The sequence below is a fragment of the Triticum dicoccoides genome, chromosome 6B, assembly GCF_002162155.2.
Source record: "Triticum dicoccoides isolate Atlit2015 ecotype Zavitan chromosome 6B, WEW_v2.0, whole genome shotgun sequence".
Classification (NCBI taxonomy): Eukaryota; Viridiplantae; Streptophyta; class Magnoliopsida; order Poales; family Poaceae; genus Triticum; species Triticum dicoccoides.
The window spans coordinates 485,448,084-485,463,985 of record NC_041391.1 but is presented as its reverse complement, the minus strand read 5'-3'; the positions used below and the strand labels follow the sequence as shown (position 1 = coordinate 485,463,985).

The window sequence follows — 15,902 nt, the reverse complement described above, 5'->3', positions numbered from 1 at the left end:
ACACTAACCACCATGAAGGATAATGGTATATGGGACCCTCGGCGTCGCACGTTCCTTCCAAAAGAGATCCAGATCTCACAGTTCAGAGAGGCGGGCTGATTGTTGGGGTGGGCGGCATGCCTGATGAAGAGGTGGGTTTGGTCCCCGGCCAGTCTCGCAACATGCAAGAGTACTTAAGGTGATGGGCCCATGACCCCTTCGTACTTAGGATTTCGACAGGTGTGTTGACCTCTCTGGAGAGCCTAGGTTGGTCTACGGAGTGTTGATCATCCGAGGCCGGGCATTACCCAAAAAAGTGTGTGCGCTTAGAGGTAATCGAGCGTGTTGGGTAATGTGGTGCACCCCTGCAGATAAGTAATCTATTTGAATAGTGGTGTCCACAGTAATAGGACGTTTGGAGTTGTATCATGATCTACTACAACTAGAACCAGATACTCTTGTATTACTTAATTGTTTTACTACTCCAGGATCACTTTCTCGCTGGGTAGTCGAGGAAGGATCTCTGGGTGTTGTTGATATATACATGTTATAAATATTATATATAAGCTCATCTCTTCTACCGTTGCAAAATGATGGCCGCAGATGCAGTCTTCTATAGGATGAGCTTCTCCCCTTGTTTTAGAAAATTTGAGCTTCTCCCCCTTATTCTGGCATTTCTGCAGTATAGTTCAAAGGTATAGCCCCATTCCTTTGATGTTGATGCATACTTAGCATAGTTCTGATGTAAGTCTCGCGAATACTTTGGATGAGTACTCATGGTTGCTATGCTACCTCTTTTCTTCTTCCCGGATATTGCCATCAGATGATGGAGCCCCGGATCCAGAGGATCTCGAGCTTGGCTACTACGTGGAGTTCGACTTCGAGTAGTAGTTCGGAGGCCCTGGGCAGGAGGCCTCGCCTTTCGATCTAGTGTCGTTGTTTTTCTTAGTCTTCTTAAGGCAAACTTGTCTAACTATATCTATACTCGGATAATATTTGCTTTGATGACTTATGTAATCGGGTCCGCGTAACCCTGATTTGTAATATAAAGATTTATGCTTATCCTTCGTGTCGTAGAGTTGTGTGATTATACAGTGACTCAGTGATCTTGATCGTGCATGTGGTGTGGACGTTTAGTGCACAATTAATTTTGGGGGTGTCATATTTATTAACACATTGGTACTACTGATTGTTGCCGGGTGTGTGGCCAGGAGAGGGAAGGTTCTTACCATGCCCTAGTTGCATGCCCTCAAGCACGAGTCGTGTGGCAGAGGATGCGAGAGTTATGGCCATTGCCAACCGATGATGTGCTACTAGATAATGGTAAAGAGTGACTACTGCACGTGCTTGTGGCATGTGATAATAAGGTTCATGATATGATCATTCTACTTATATGGAGAATTTCGCTACTTCGCAATGATGTTGCGTTGTGTGGCAAGGAAGTGCCATCGTTGATGTTACTATGGAATTTCTGGATAATTATTATAAGTCCTTGATATAGCCAGGAATTACAGTATGGAAGAAATAGTAAAAGGGGGGATGTTGGCACGGGAGGAGGTTATTCCTATTAGTATTAAACAAGCCGTGGTTCCTGTTTCATGGCCACCACCTCCAGCAAATTGGGTCGCGCTGTCTGTTGATGGATCTTTCTCAGCTCATGATGGCAAGGCAGGTGCTGATATGATCTTACGTCGTAATGATGGTTCTGTCAGCGGAGATACATGCAACATTGCAGGGGAGGCCCTTGCTTTATAACATATTGATCGACCAGTTAGGGTACAATCTGATTCCTACACTGCACTTTCGATCCTCTATGGTGATAGTATGTACCGAACGGCCTATGGTCATCTAGTAGCATAAATTAAATCTTTGATGGATAAGAGGGAGTTTGCTCCAAGAAAAAAATAGTACGACTCAAAATAGGGTAGCAGATTGTATGATAAATTATAGCTGTATCGAGTCATGTATTGCCGTATGGATGAGCAGATATCCTCTAAGTTGTGAGGATTTATTGTCTCTCAATTGTAACCCTGTGACTTTGGAACAAAACTCCCGTATTAATTATTCACACAAACACAAAAAACCTCCTCTGATTTCACAAGTAGTATCACACGAATTACTTTAAGATACACGGAATTGGAAAGCTAGATTACACGAACAAGCAAGAACAAGGGACTGCTGGGCGTTGTGCCGTTTGAGCCGTGATCCATCTGGATCAGTTCACCGATCGATCGAAGCATCAGGTGATATAGTGTGTTGCTGCGGGCTGGGCCAAGCCCGCCACCCATGGCCCACGTCCAGCCCAGTTGTAATTCTGCAAGGCTGCTGACAACGATGCCTACCACCTCACCTCACCTCACCTCACCTCACCTAAAGCTAATCAATCATCGGAGGACGAAGATCAAGGCCAATAGACGAATGCACATGCATGAATTAGAGTAATTGGTTTGTTCAACGGTTCAACCAACATTTGCCACCTAGCTGTCTTCTCCTTGTACTTTCTTTGACCTCTTTCAGCTACTGAAGGAGCTTTCTTTCCAAATTATGCACATTTCCTACAAACTGTCTATTTGTTATGTCATCTGTTTTGCATTCCTTGATGTTCTGTTATCAAATTATTACACGTTAGACAGTTCTATTAAAAATGATGGTACTAGTAGCAAAGAAAATTTACACTGCTAATTTGTAGTTGCTGATATTTACGCATTAATTATTTAACTTGTACCAATCTGTAACATAAAATTAGCTGGTCAATATGAGTGGTGAAACCAACATAGTGGCTGTAACGACTGATGAATATTGCTTTCTTTAGCGCTAACGTATTTGATGTGATGGTGTGATCAACTAAACCCCATCGGTATCAGTGTAGCCCGCTTGGCACTAGTGATTTGTTCAAGGAATCGGGGTCGGGGGACGGTAGAGTTGTTGACGAACACAACTAACCCAACTGCACCCGAACAAACCAAACCAAATCGCGTTAGCCAGTATACTGACTGCACCGCTTCGCTGAGCCTATATAGCAGTAACCGCGGGTCCATCACCTGTCATCCTTGTACTAGCATTCCACAGCAAAGTCTCCAAGAATTCAAAGCCTCCAAGACCTTAACTTGCTATCATGGCTGGGCGTGGACTTTTAGCTGCAGGTTTGGTCCTCCTCGCCGCCGTCGCCCCGGCCTACGCCGCGGACTACACCGTCGGCGACTCGTCGGGCTGGGCTAGCGGCGTGGACTACAGCACCTGGGCAAGCGACAAAACCTTCACCGTCGGTGACACACTCGGTACGTGGTGCAGTACTAGGATCATTGCTAGTATCAACGGTGCTCTTGGTGATACTGGACCTTAAGTAGAGCACAGTGCTACCAGCTTGGCAAAAGGGTTCATGTACACGCCAGCGCATGCATGACTTGTTCGCCGGTGCACTGTAGTAGTAGCAGCAGCAGCAGCTAGCAGTACGGCGCTATTGTTTAGGCCGACCTGATTGATTTCCATGTGTGCGTGCAGTGTTCCAGTACGGCGCGTCGCACAACGTGGCGGAGGTGGGGTCGTCGGACTACAGCGCCTGCTCTGCCACCAACTCCATCCAGTCGTTCAGCGACCAGGACACCAAGATCACGCTCACCAAGCCCGGCACGCGCTACTTCATCTGCGGCGTCAGCGGCCACTGCTCCGGCGGCATGAAGCTCGCCGTCAAGGTCGCCCCCGCGGCCACCACCACGCCCACCCCGTCCACCTCGCCAGACACGCCTTCGGAGACGCCCTCCACGCCTTCGGAGACGCCCTCCACGTCCACGACCCCGGCCGGGGCGACAACGGCGCCTTCCTCCTCCAAATCAGCGGACAGCGTCGGCGGGGCCAGCGGCGTCGAGGCCCGCTCCGTGATGGGCTCTCTGGTTGGAGCTGCAGGCCTTGTCGGCCTCGCCCTGATGGGCTAGGCAAGAGGCAGTGCTTTGTTTCCGTTCTCCGAATTGTTCAGTTCACGTTTTCTTCTTCCCTTGCCTCAAAAAAAAAAAAAACGTTTTCTTCTTCCCGAGTTGCACACTGCGTGCCTCCCCGTGGCTCCTCTTTATCTGGGGCCTTTTCATTTGTGCTCTATTCTGTTGTGTGGTTAGATCCTCCCATTCGATCGGGACTCGTGCTTGTATGATCACTTTGAAATATGGACTCTCCATGTTGGTGCTGTGACGTGTCTCGCCAAATCTTGTTATCTTTTCTTTTTTTTGAGATAGGCCAAATCGTGTTATCAGATGTAGTACGAGTGCATGCTGGCGTGGGGATCCGACACTCCACGTGATTAACTAGCCAGTACTAGTAATGTACACGTGTATTAAACATGAAAGTTTAGATAATCATCGACATACCATATTATAAAAAGTAAACTTACAAGTGTGGAGTCATATATGTGCATAATGTAGATGTGGGTTTAATTCTCGTAGTTCACCCCCTTGAAAATCTCACTATAGGTGTTTTGAAAACTGCATAGTACTCCCTTCGTTCACAAATATAAGATGCCTTGGATTTTAATATGGACCATATACGAACTAAAGTGAGTGAAAAACACCTCAAAACGTGTCTATATACATTCAATTCAAAAAAAGTTGAAACATCTTATATTTATGAACGTAGGTAGTATAATAGTGTACGAAACAAATCACTAGTAGAAAACGGGCCTTTAGTCCCGATTCTGGAACTGGGACAAAACAAACGGGACTAATACCCAAAACCTTTAGTCCCGGTTGGCTTACGAACCGGAACTAAAGGCGCTTCACGTGGCCGCTGTCTGAAGCTCCACCTTTAGTTTTTTTATTTTCAAAATTTTGAATTATTTGACAATTTAATCTGTAATCACCACCGCTCATCACTGCTCAGTGTGGAGCACTCATTCCAAATCGTCTAACTTCCAGGCCGGTTACCCATCCTCTCACTACTCCAGACTAAGCACGCTTAACTTCCGAGTTCTATTCCCCCTAGTTTTCAAGTCTGCACTTGTTGTTTTCCTGACAATAGTAAATTGTCAATCCTATTAACCCTTAAGAGTTGAACTTGAGGATGAAGTCACACGTTTCACCGTTTGAGTTTGAAACTATTATTCTAAAGCAATAATTATTTAGTAACACTAATATTTCTTGAATAAGTAGTTTGACCATAGTTTGACCAAAAATTCAAAAAAACTTAAATTTGAGGATAACTTTTTTCCTTTCAGAATTTGAGGATTCAAAAAAAAAATCCAAAACGGCCTACGGCAGTCGAAATCGGAACCGTATTTTCGTGTTGAACATTTTGATATATCATACGGGTTTTTTCGACATCATATGCAAAAGTTATAGTTGTTTTACTTTTTCATAACACTTTTTTGCAAAACATGTCGAAATTTATGTTTTTTAGTTTTCCTAACTAGTAGATGTAGTAACATAACTACATCTCAAAGGATTTGGATTTTTGAAGTTTTTATCATTTTCTTTGTTTTATCCCAAAACTGAAATGGCGATAGGGGGGACCCCTTTAGTCCGGGATGGTGTCCATCCAATCCTACCGTCGACTACATCTGCTAGCACCGTCCCAGCCAGAGTCACAACTAAGGTTAACCAAGCCAGAGTCACATTCTATTAAAGTGGCAACAAGAATTACTTTTTAATATAGCAAAACTAATTCTACCAACTATTATTAAAGGCTAAACAACTATCAATACAAAACAGTAGGAAAATTAATATTAATAAATTGTAAAAATCATCTACCGTTGTCTAACAGAAGCATACTACGACATGTTAAAATCTACAGAAAGAAGTAACTAAAAATAATTGAAAACAACAATTAAAGGACTAAAACAACTATATAAGCAAAGTAGTACTATTTTAATTAAAATTCTATTTTAAATTATTCTAAAAATAACCAAATAAATCTTACTGTGACAACAATCTAACATGTGACTAGGAGCAAAAAGTAGTCCCGGTTGGTGGTTCCAACTGGGACTAAATGTCTCATTTGAACCGGGACTAATGCCTGTACGGCGCTCTAGCCGCTCGAACCGGGGCTAATGTGCACATTAGTCCCGGTTCGTAATGCAACCGGGATTAATGCTCTTTTCTGGCCTCAACCAAATCTCTGTTTTCTACTAGTGAATATATCTAGTACAGTGGTCTATAGCTATCTTGTACTTTAGTTTTGAGTGGCTAGTATTGCATTATTAAAGACAAGTAAAACTCATGAATGTGTTGTCACAGCCTTGAAAAAAATCATAAAGTAAAAGTGAATGGCAATCTTTTAGAAAAATATGAAGAAAGTAAATTATGGAAGAGTCCAAAACAATGGAAAGTGCATATGTAATGTGAAGTTTGTGCATACTGTGCATTGTAAATCATAAGACAAAAAAGAAAGGGTAATTCATTCAGAAGAAAAAAATTAGACATTGAAAATACAGAAGATTCTAGAACAAATGAGAAGTGATAGATTTTTGAGATATGTACTTATTGTGGCTTGTAAGCCATGACATAAAAAAAACAATGGTAATTATTTAGAAGAAAAAAGGTTGAATAATTAAAATATGGAAGATTCAAGAACAAAAGAGAAGTGATTTTGTTTTGAGGTTTATGCATTGTGCTCACTCAACCATAACTTTTTCGAGGCACTACTTCTGTAGAATCTCGAGGAGTGGAAATAATATGCAACGTTCAATAGTGCTCGGATTTGCCACTTATATACCGCGGAATTGTCTTTATAAAATAGGTAATATTCTATGGTATTCACTATATGGTATAGATAGAGGTGAAATAAGATCAGAATCGAACGGATAATGCTCATACCATATCATATATATTCTTTGGATTTGGAAGCGGGGTGGATGCAGATTCGAGTACTTGCTTATGCTGGATTCGGACATGGTACATTTATGGAACGAACTTGGATGAAAAATGGTGGTATACCACATGCATATACAACAAACAAATATTAAACTAAAATTATACATAAACAACAAGCAGATATTAATATTTATAAGTATAGTTTAAGCACACATAAAGCACTAGAACATACTAAAATAAGTCAAAGAAATCGCTAACAAGCATATATCTTGTGTCATTAGGGCATCTCCAAAGCTGGTCCGCAAATGGACACGGCAAATGTCTGTTTTTATGTTCGTACATGGTCCGTGGACATGATGTGGGATAAAGTCAGAAAGCCATCCAACGTTTTTCACAAATTAATCCTTATTTGTCAGGTTGAAAGGAGAGAGAGGAGGGGGACCATGCATGTGCGGGGAGAAAAAATAGAGGAGGGCCACGTGATGGTTTTTTGTTGGTCAAGTGGATGTGCGGACACCGGTATAGCTCCCCCACGCTTGCCTCGGATTTGCCGAAAAACAGATGTCCGGACCACTTCACGGACCGATGGGTCTCCATTGGATGACAAAAGTTGACACAAACGGTCCGGACACCACAAACTGAACATATACTGGAGCTTTGAGAGCCTTCTTTGAAGATGCCCTAAGAAAGATAGTATCCATGTATTGCTAGTTAATACTTAAAATTTACTCATAAATTGGTATTCATATTTAAAAGGCCAGATTATCCTACGGCGACATATATTAGTACTACCATACGTTATCAATCATACTCGGATTCAGATCAGATTATGTTCGGATGTCAAAAACCATTACCATGTCCTATAAAAACATATTCAAAAACAATTTTAGTCTGAAATTATCTTAACCATTTTCACTCTTAGGTAAGTAGATTAGAAGTGTAGGTGTGCTTGTTGTGCCGCCTATCTTGTAGTGGTATCATTTATCAATTTTGCAGTTCATTTCTTTTTCGAGAGTGCTTTGTGTGCATCATGCAATAAGCTACCAAATTCACAAGCAAAGGGCAACCACCTGCTAGATATGTCATTCTCCAACAAAGACATGCCTTGTTCGTCAACGTGTATGCTTGTACTTCATGGAGCTCAGTCTCTATTGTACAATGGAACCTATCTGGAACATGGTCTATCTTTCTGACTGAGGCCCACGGCATGAACTATAATTCAAATCTATGCTAGGTAGTCATGTACAATTTGAGGACATTATCAATTTCTAAGTATGATGTGCGCCTTCTGAAATTTAAGATAATACATGTTCCCCCTCTTCGATTAGCTTTTGACTCTTGGCTAACAACCTCTTTGGAATGACATCCTGAACGCCATCACCCTGCAACGAAAGCATGGAACCTATTTACCGGACAAAAGACATAACAAAAGACTGAACATCCATTGGCATCAAACGTTAAACAAAGTAATAAATTTACCAAAGAGAAAAGAGAGCTAAGTTGCCCACATAAAATTATCGTGCATTCTATACAAAAAGATGCATGCACGAATTATCCGTAGGTAGTAACAATAAAGACATTGAGCACAAACCAACCCACCTTCTCATTGACCAAAACCAAGTGCACCCATAAGAGATCTCCATTCCTGATATCGTCATGATGCTCCCAGAGACTACAGACTCTTGCACGGATGGATTCGTCGGTCCTGAGATCCGCCAGTTAGGCCCCAACAACAAAATTCTACATTATCCCCAACACAGTTACGGATACAATCTACATAGGGATTCCCATGTGTGAAAAGAGGAGTCTGTAAGTAAAGGACTACCTTCACAGGGAATCGGCTACATTGAAGCACAAACGATCATTTTGGATGGTTGCATTTTTTCTTGAAATGAGGGAAAACCCTCGGCCTCTGCATCGAATGATGCACACAATCATTTGATTGGTTGCATTGAACCATAGGAAAAAGAACGCCGTCGTCCACCCCCCAAAAAACTAAAACTAAAAGGCCAATGCCCAACCAGTTTTTAGACTGGTCGTTGACCACATCGACAAAATAGGACTAATTATATAACCACACGAGAAATGATGAGCAGGAAAAGCATACGCACTACGGCAGAACAAAGGGCGAAGCTGACAAAAGGACATCACAAATGACTAGAACGACGTCATTGACGACGCTCGTCAAACCACAAGAAGAAAGTTGGGCCATGACCAGACCACTCCAACCCCTCCCAGTGCACATAGAAAATCTTAGACATGCAACATGCGGCAAGCCAGTTTGGACCGACGGAAGTCCGTCCTTCCTCTCGCTGGCCATCGTGGCAAATAGAGTGATCTCCTCCTCACCAGTGGGCCCTGCCTCACGAATGCAAACCGAAGCGCTCCTAACTATGTTCCCCAGGAATATAATGTAAAAGGGACTCCGAGAGCTCCAAGCCAAGGACCATAATAGATTTACATGTCGCCCAACAATCTCAATCATAAGAGACCAACCCTTCCACCATCGATAACCCCGGCCCACACCACCTAACCTCTTACCACCCAAACGTATGACCTAGCCAAAATTGTGCACCAAATATAAAATTGAGCTACTTTATCAAAATTAGGAAGCATCGTGAATCTAAAAATATACATCGAGAGCGGGTGGCGCGTGGTGCCCCCAGCAATCCGGAATCTCATGTGTTGGTATGTCTGTGTGTGTTACCACGACCATGAGAGGAGACATCAAATCAATTTTTTTAATTGTCGAACGAAAAAGGAAAAAAAATCCTTTTTTTAACAGAAAGTAAACCATAAAACACGAGCGAAGGCCAATCTTTAACTCTAGACAAGGAGGGATAGTCCGCTATTCTCACGATACATTTGGGGCCATGAATCTTAAGTTGCATGTATTTAAAAATATCATCAGCTTCACGCCAAAAATACTAAATCAATCCCTTTCAAAAAATCAATACCCAGCAAGATGGGCGGCACGGCCCGATCTGGCCTAAGCGGGCCAGGCACGACACGACCCAACAAGGCACGCCTAATACGCGGGCCATGTCGTGCCACGCTCCTTGGCCCAGGCATGACACAACAAGGGAACAGTCCGGTGCACTCGCACATTTAGCTCACCAACCCGCAAGATTTCGAGAGCTCCTATGCGCCGCTCGCTGCGGCGAATTGTCGAGCGGACGCACAGGCGCGTCTCCAGCTGGGCCGGCCCATTCGCGCAACGCAGTGAAAAAATCACAAAAAACTCTGCTCGAGAGAGGGATAGAACCAGGGACCTCCAACTTTCAACGAACGAGCATAGCCATCACAATAGACAACCTTCCTTGATTTGATATGGCGTGCAGAGATAAATGTAAAGGAGGCCCGAACATTTTCTGAAATTCCTAACGCGAAAATTATTTTGAAAAGGTGTTTCTTAAAAAGCGAACACTTTCCAAATTTTAGAAGAAAAACTAAAATGCTTGAACAAATTTTTGATAAACTGAACATTTTTTGAATTTAGAGAACAAAATTTGTACATGAACATTTTTTAAAGCACGAACATTTTTTTAATCTTGAGAACAAATTTTGAATCAGAAAACAAATTTGTAAGCGAGGAAATTTGAGAACAAAATTTGAACATGAACATTTTTTAAAGAAACGGACATTATTTTAATCTTGAGAACAAAATTTGAAACAGAGAACAAACTTGGAAGCACGGATTTTTTTTCAAAGCATGAACATTTTTTTTGAATCTTGAGAACAATTTTTGAAACGTAGAACAAATTTGGAAGCGCGAATGATTTCTTAAAGCACGAACATTTTTTGGATATTGAGAACAAATTTTGAAATAGAGAACAAATTTGAAAAATCCAGAATATATTTGGAAGCGCAAACATTTTTTGAAAACCTGATCAAAAAATTTGAAGTCCGGTACATTATATTAATTTCGAAAGTTTTGCACTTTTTTTGTGTAACGAGAACAATTTTTGAATTTTGAGAACAATTTCTAAAAAACTGAACATTTTATGGAAAGGCAAACAAAATTTGAATATTTTGAAAGAAAAAGAAAAAGAAATAAGAAACCAAAGAAAGAAAACAAACAGTAAAAACGAAAATATTTTGAATCTTGAGAACAAATTTTGAAATGGTGAACAGTTTTAAAAAATCCTGAATAAATTTGGAAGCACGAACAATTTTTTGAAGCACGAACATTTTTTGAATCTTGAGAACATATTTTGAAACGGAGAGAAATTTTGAAAAATTCCAAACAAATTTGGAAGTCTGAACAATTTTCTAATGCACGAACATTTTTTGAATCTTGAGAACAATTTTTGAAACGGAGAGAAATTTTGAAAAATCCCGAACAAATTTGGAAGCGCGAACATTTTTTGAGTATGTGAACAAAAAATTGAAATTCAGTACATTTTCTGAATTTCAGAAGTTTTGTACTTTGTTGTGTAACGAGAACAAATTTTGAATTTTGAGAACATTTTTTGGTAACACGAACAAAATTTAAATTTTTGATTTTTTTTAAATGAAGAGAAGAAAAGAAAAGGAAATAAAAAATAAAATCATAAACATTTTGTAAAACTATGAACATATTCTGAAAAAGAAAAATAAACTTGAAAAAGAAAGTGAAACAAGAAACAAAAAACGAGAAAATGAAAAAGAAACAGAAACAAAAAAAAAGAGAAATAAAAAAACGATAGAAAGCCAAAAAAGAACCAGGAAAAAACGATACAGGAAAAAAACCCGGTTTAGGGAACCTTCTGGAAGGTTCCCAAAACCGGTTTGGACGCATTATATGTGGGCCGGCCCATTTCTTCGCTCGCTGCGCTGCCCCTGTGCGATAGCTCGACAGTTTGCCGCAGCGAGCGGCGAATAGGATTTTCCCAAGATTTCAAGCTGTTTTGGGGACTATCTCACCTGTTTTGTGGGCTAATATAAAAAAATCTGAAAAAGATAAACGGACCGTGCGCTATTCGTGCCCAACCTCGCGGCCAGGTATGGCCCTAGGCGGGCCACGTACCGACACGGCCCAATTATAAACGTGTTGGGCCAGGCCCATCACGGGCCAACACACGAGCTATCGGGGCAGCATGCCAGGACTGGGCCATTTGGCCACCTTTGAACCCTGGAATCCTCAACTGTAGCTACATTAACTTTGTGTATATTTGTCTAATTTTTTTTTAACTTTGTGTATATTTGTATAGGCACTTCAATTACGAGCCCCGCTCTGAGTGACTGCGCGCATACGAAGATGAAGTGGCCGGCGCACAGGTCTCACGTCACGTGATGGGATATTAGGGTCACCGGTAAAACCTGGCTCGCATGTAGTCAAACGTTGGCTGTGCTCTAGCTAGATGGATTTAACTAGCACCTCACTTAGCTCCGGAGTTTTTCATTCGCCCAGCTGAAGTTACTGTGTTCGCTGTTGTGATACCTTGATTGGCCTATCTTCATTCCACTATTTCAATTCCACAGTACTGCACGATACCATAGCAAGGGCGACGAAACCTCCGAAAGGCAGACGTCCGCTATTCCAATACAGGTTTGTGTCACGACAGACGACTAGGGTTATGTTCGCGCAGACTCGTTGGGGGAATCCAAGATGACAGCATTTTCTGGTAGTGTTGTTTGCTTTCCATCCTCCGTGACCAGGACAAGCAGCTGTTTCTCCGACGATCCATTTCGCCCGCGTCGCCCTCCGCTCGAGCGATTCGGGTGGCACCCCAACCCGCCGTGGTCTAAATTGTCTTCCTCCCTTCCTCCCGCTGCCGCCGGAGGACGCCGCCGGCCTGTGCCCGGAGGCCGACGGCGGTGGCGAGGGTCCTTCCTCTCTCCTGCATTTTAGGGGTGGCGGGGCCCCAACGCGAGTGAGGTGCGGCCGATCTAGAAGCGGCGGCGATGGCTTCGACGACGGCGGCGGTCAGCCCTGCCCCGGGCCACAGGCGACTGCCTCTGGCGGCTAGCTTGGATCGAGCGCCGGCGCGTCATCTGGCTTTAGATCGGCGATGGCGTCGAGGGACTGGTGGACTGCTCGGCGACACCTCTGGCAGATCTGATCTGGCCGGTGTAGCCAGCGGTGGTGGTGGTCATCTTCTTCGTCGGAGGTGGCCTGCCAGGAGCTGGGTGGTCGGATCATCGAGATCCATCATCTAGTGCCGGCTGCGAGTTGGGGAGACATGGTTGCCGGTGAAAATTGAGCCGATGGCAGGCAATGGCGGCGTTCTACGCCGTTACCTCGATAAAGGCATCATCGTGTAACTACTGTCGACCCACTCCTGCTGCTCCGGGCAAAACCCTAGAATTTGGTGTTCCAGATCAGACGATGGCGGCACTGCGGTGTCGTGCCTCTTTTGGAAGCATCTTTGTGGAGCAGCGCTGGAAGTCAGAGGCAGGAGGTGGAGCGACTTTGTTTTGCACGGAGCTTCGATGGAGATGTCAAGTCATGCATGACCGACAGGTCCTACGCTTTGTCATGCCTGGTCGGCAGGTGCTACGCACGACAGATTTTCTGAAGACTTCAAGCTGTATCGGTTGGTGGTACTTGGCGGCATGGTGTTGAGGTGTACCGGTGGCGACCGCGACATCCTCAGTTGTTCGCGCGCAGGGAGGTGGTGCCGCTGGGCGCCGTGGTGGCATGGACGACAACTAGACCGAGCAAGGTTGATGCGTCAGTATAGCTCTGAAGATGGAGTGATGGCAGTTGGCGGTTGCGGCCACTGAGAGCGCGTCGGACAGGTGTGTGCCCTAGATCCGGCAAGTGTCTTGGTTGGGGCCTCAAGTCTTAGATGTTACGCTTGGCTGCGAAGTCTGTGGTATTAGGGCCGGACTATCAGCATCCCTTAATCAACTGGATAGGTGTAGCAACAGATGTTACCTAGACGGTGGCTTCAGACTTACAGTTGTATTTCTTTGTAAGATCTTTTATGAATAATTAATAAAATGGCTGTATGCATCGTCCAGATACAGAGACCGGAGTCTTACTCCTTTTTCTAAAAATAAATAAAAAAGCAGCTGTTTCTCCAAAGATACTATGATCAAAAGTAAAAACGCGATACACGTATCACTGGCCCGCAGGTCGCAGCATTATTGCTTGCGGCCTAGACGATGAGCATGCACGGCCATGAGCCATGGCCCTTACAACCACACTCTGTTCCTCTTCATGTGCAAAACCAGAGCCAGGCACAAAACGCCTTTCCACGACGATGAAAATGATGTTTTACCACAAATTAGCTGGCGTCACTTTCGGTTGCTTTCCGTCGCTCCTTCTAAGAAGAAAATAACCATGTTAGTTCACCTTTTGTTCCATCGAACCCGGAGAACTACCACCGACGGTAAGAAATGAGGTGGTACCGATGGACTAATGGCGCCAGGCAGATGATAAGTGATAACTGAGCAGTCCCGGTGCACGCCTTGCGTGATGCCTACTCGATGATCTGTCTGAGCTCTGCCATCTCGCGCATGGCGTGTCTCCTAAGCGACGCTACTCAATAGAGAGACAGCGAGATCCATGGCGTGGCAGTACAACAAATACGTGTGCGTCCATATCGCTTTTGCTGCTGCAACGGGGGTCCATCAACGGATGATCATTCACCGATCCGCCACCCTTTCCTCCATTTTCATTTCGTTTTCAGCCGCACTCTCGACTCGATCACAAATCATTGGCGATGATAACCCCCTCCCGACCCCGCGCCCGGCACCTACCGTTGCCTCCGAGCCTTGGCGTCCGGTACATGCGATGCGATGCTATCTGTACGAGTTATTTGATTGGGGTTGGTGCGAGCAGATCACGTCCATGCTCCATCCGCGTCGACAAGTCATCCATCTTTTCAATTTCCTTTTCTTTTTGCTACTGAAACTCGTAGTACGTACCAGATCCAGCGATATGGCCTTCAATGTAATATAAATGTAGATGTGTGGATCACGGACATCGCTTGGGATGCATCAAGAGTCGGGATCTCAAAACTTTCACCGCGTGTAGCACTGTTTACCTACCCAGTCTGTTTCTCATGTGCCGCGATGCAACACCATTTTCGTTCACCGATCTAGTGTAGTACAGTAGTGAAACTTTCGGCAGCGTGTGGGTCTGCTTCTGCCTGCTTAAATGGAGAAAAGAAAAAGGCCCAACCAACGAGGCATTGTCTCCTCTCTTTTTCAGAAAGTGCTCCCATCACCTCAAATAAAACTCTCCTTTCTGTCAGCTTTTGTGTGCCTGTGCACCAAATTGCCTTTCCCTCGCTTTTTCGTACGCACCGTCTCTGGTCAGGTGCATGCCAAGATCCCACGCGCGATCTAAAGCGCCCGTGCTTTTCACTGCTGCACGTGGATAGCAGTAAACGATTACACGTACCGGGCGTGAATTTCAAACGCGTGCCGACCTCCGAGCCACGGCATTTCACCGCTCGTTTATTAATGAGCGGCACAGTACATACCGATCGATCGGGTGATGAGCGGCACTTGAGCAGAGAGCGAACATGGGGCGCGGTGAATAAGCTGCGTGGAGAATTTATTGGATGCACGGAAATGATAATGGAGTACACTGAAAATATACACAAAATCCTCTCTATATAACCAAAATGGAGCAGTAACTCACGTACAGTACAGAGCAGAACATGCACTAAACTTAACCAACCACCACCCGCCGATCATCAAAAGGAAAACGAGACGGGACGGGACGGACAACCAATGCATCATCGTAGTACATCATCAAGAATCGATCGACCATAGTAGCACCACCGGTAAAAATTAAATAACGCCACGAAAGAAGAAAAAAGCAGCAGCGACGCGCGGGAAGGAGGACACAGCATGCACCGCCCGACTGCTCAGAGGAAGACGGCGAGGCCCGCGCTCGCCAAGGCCACCAGCGCCGCGACGCCGGCCGCGCGCGCGCTGGAGGCGCTGCTGTCCGTCACCGGCGTGCCTGCGGGCGCCAGAGTGGGAGACGAAGTCGGTGAGCTTGTCGGGGAGGTCGTCTTGGGGCTGGTCGGAGACATCGACGGCGTCGCGGTGGGCGATGTCGTCGGTGCGACGGTCGGGGAAGTCGTGGGCGTCATCGACGGCGGGGTCGCCATCGGAGGAGGTGTGGCGGGTGGTGGCGACATGGGCGGTGATGGCGGCGGGGTGGCGGGCGCTGGAGGCGGGGTG

At 44.6% G+C, this 15,902-nt stretch overlaps 2 protein-coding genes across 2 annotated transcripts in view; one reads left to right on the top strand and one right to left on the bottom strand.

Moving 5' to 3' along the window:
* The first annotated feature begins 3,021 nt into the window (after positions 1-3,021).
* On the top strand, positions 3,022-4,161 carry LOC119326229 (uclacyanin-3-like). Its single transcript, XM_037599920.1, has 2 exons — positions 3,022-3,257; positions 3,481-4,161. The coding sequence occupies exons 1-2, from the start codon at positions 3,095-3,097 to the stop codon at positions 3,909-3,911; spliced, it is 594 nt and encodes a 197-aa protein (XP_037455817.1). The 5' UTR covers positions 3,022-3,094; the 3' UTR covers positions 3,912-4,161.
* Positions 4,162-15,243: 11,082 nt separating this feature from the next.
* Positions 15,244-15,902, bottom strand: part of LOC119321206 (classical arabinogalactan protein 7-like) — a 1,189-nt gene continuing 530 nt past the window's right edge. The window contains exon 2 of the mRNA XM_037594994.1: positions 15,244-15,901. Within this exon, the coding sequence (XP_037450891.1) occupies positions 15,504-15,901 (398 nt within the window). The 3' untranslated portion in view covers positions 15,244-15,503. The remainder of the gene's footprint in view (position 15,902) is intronic.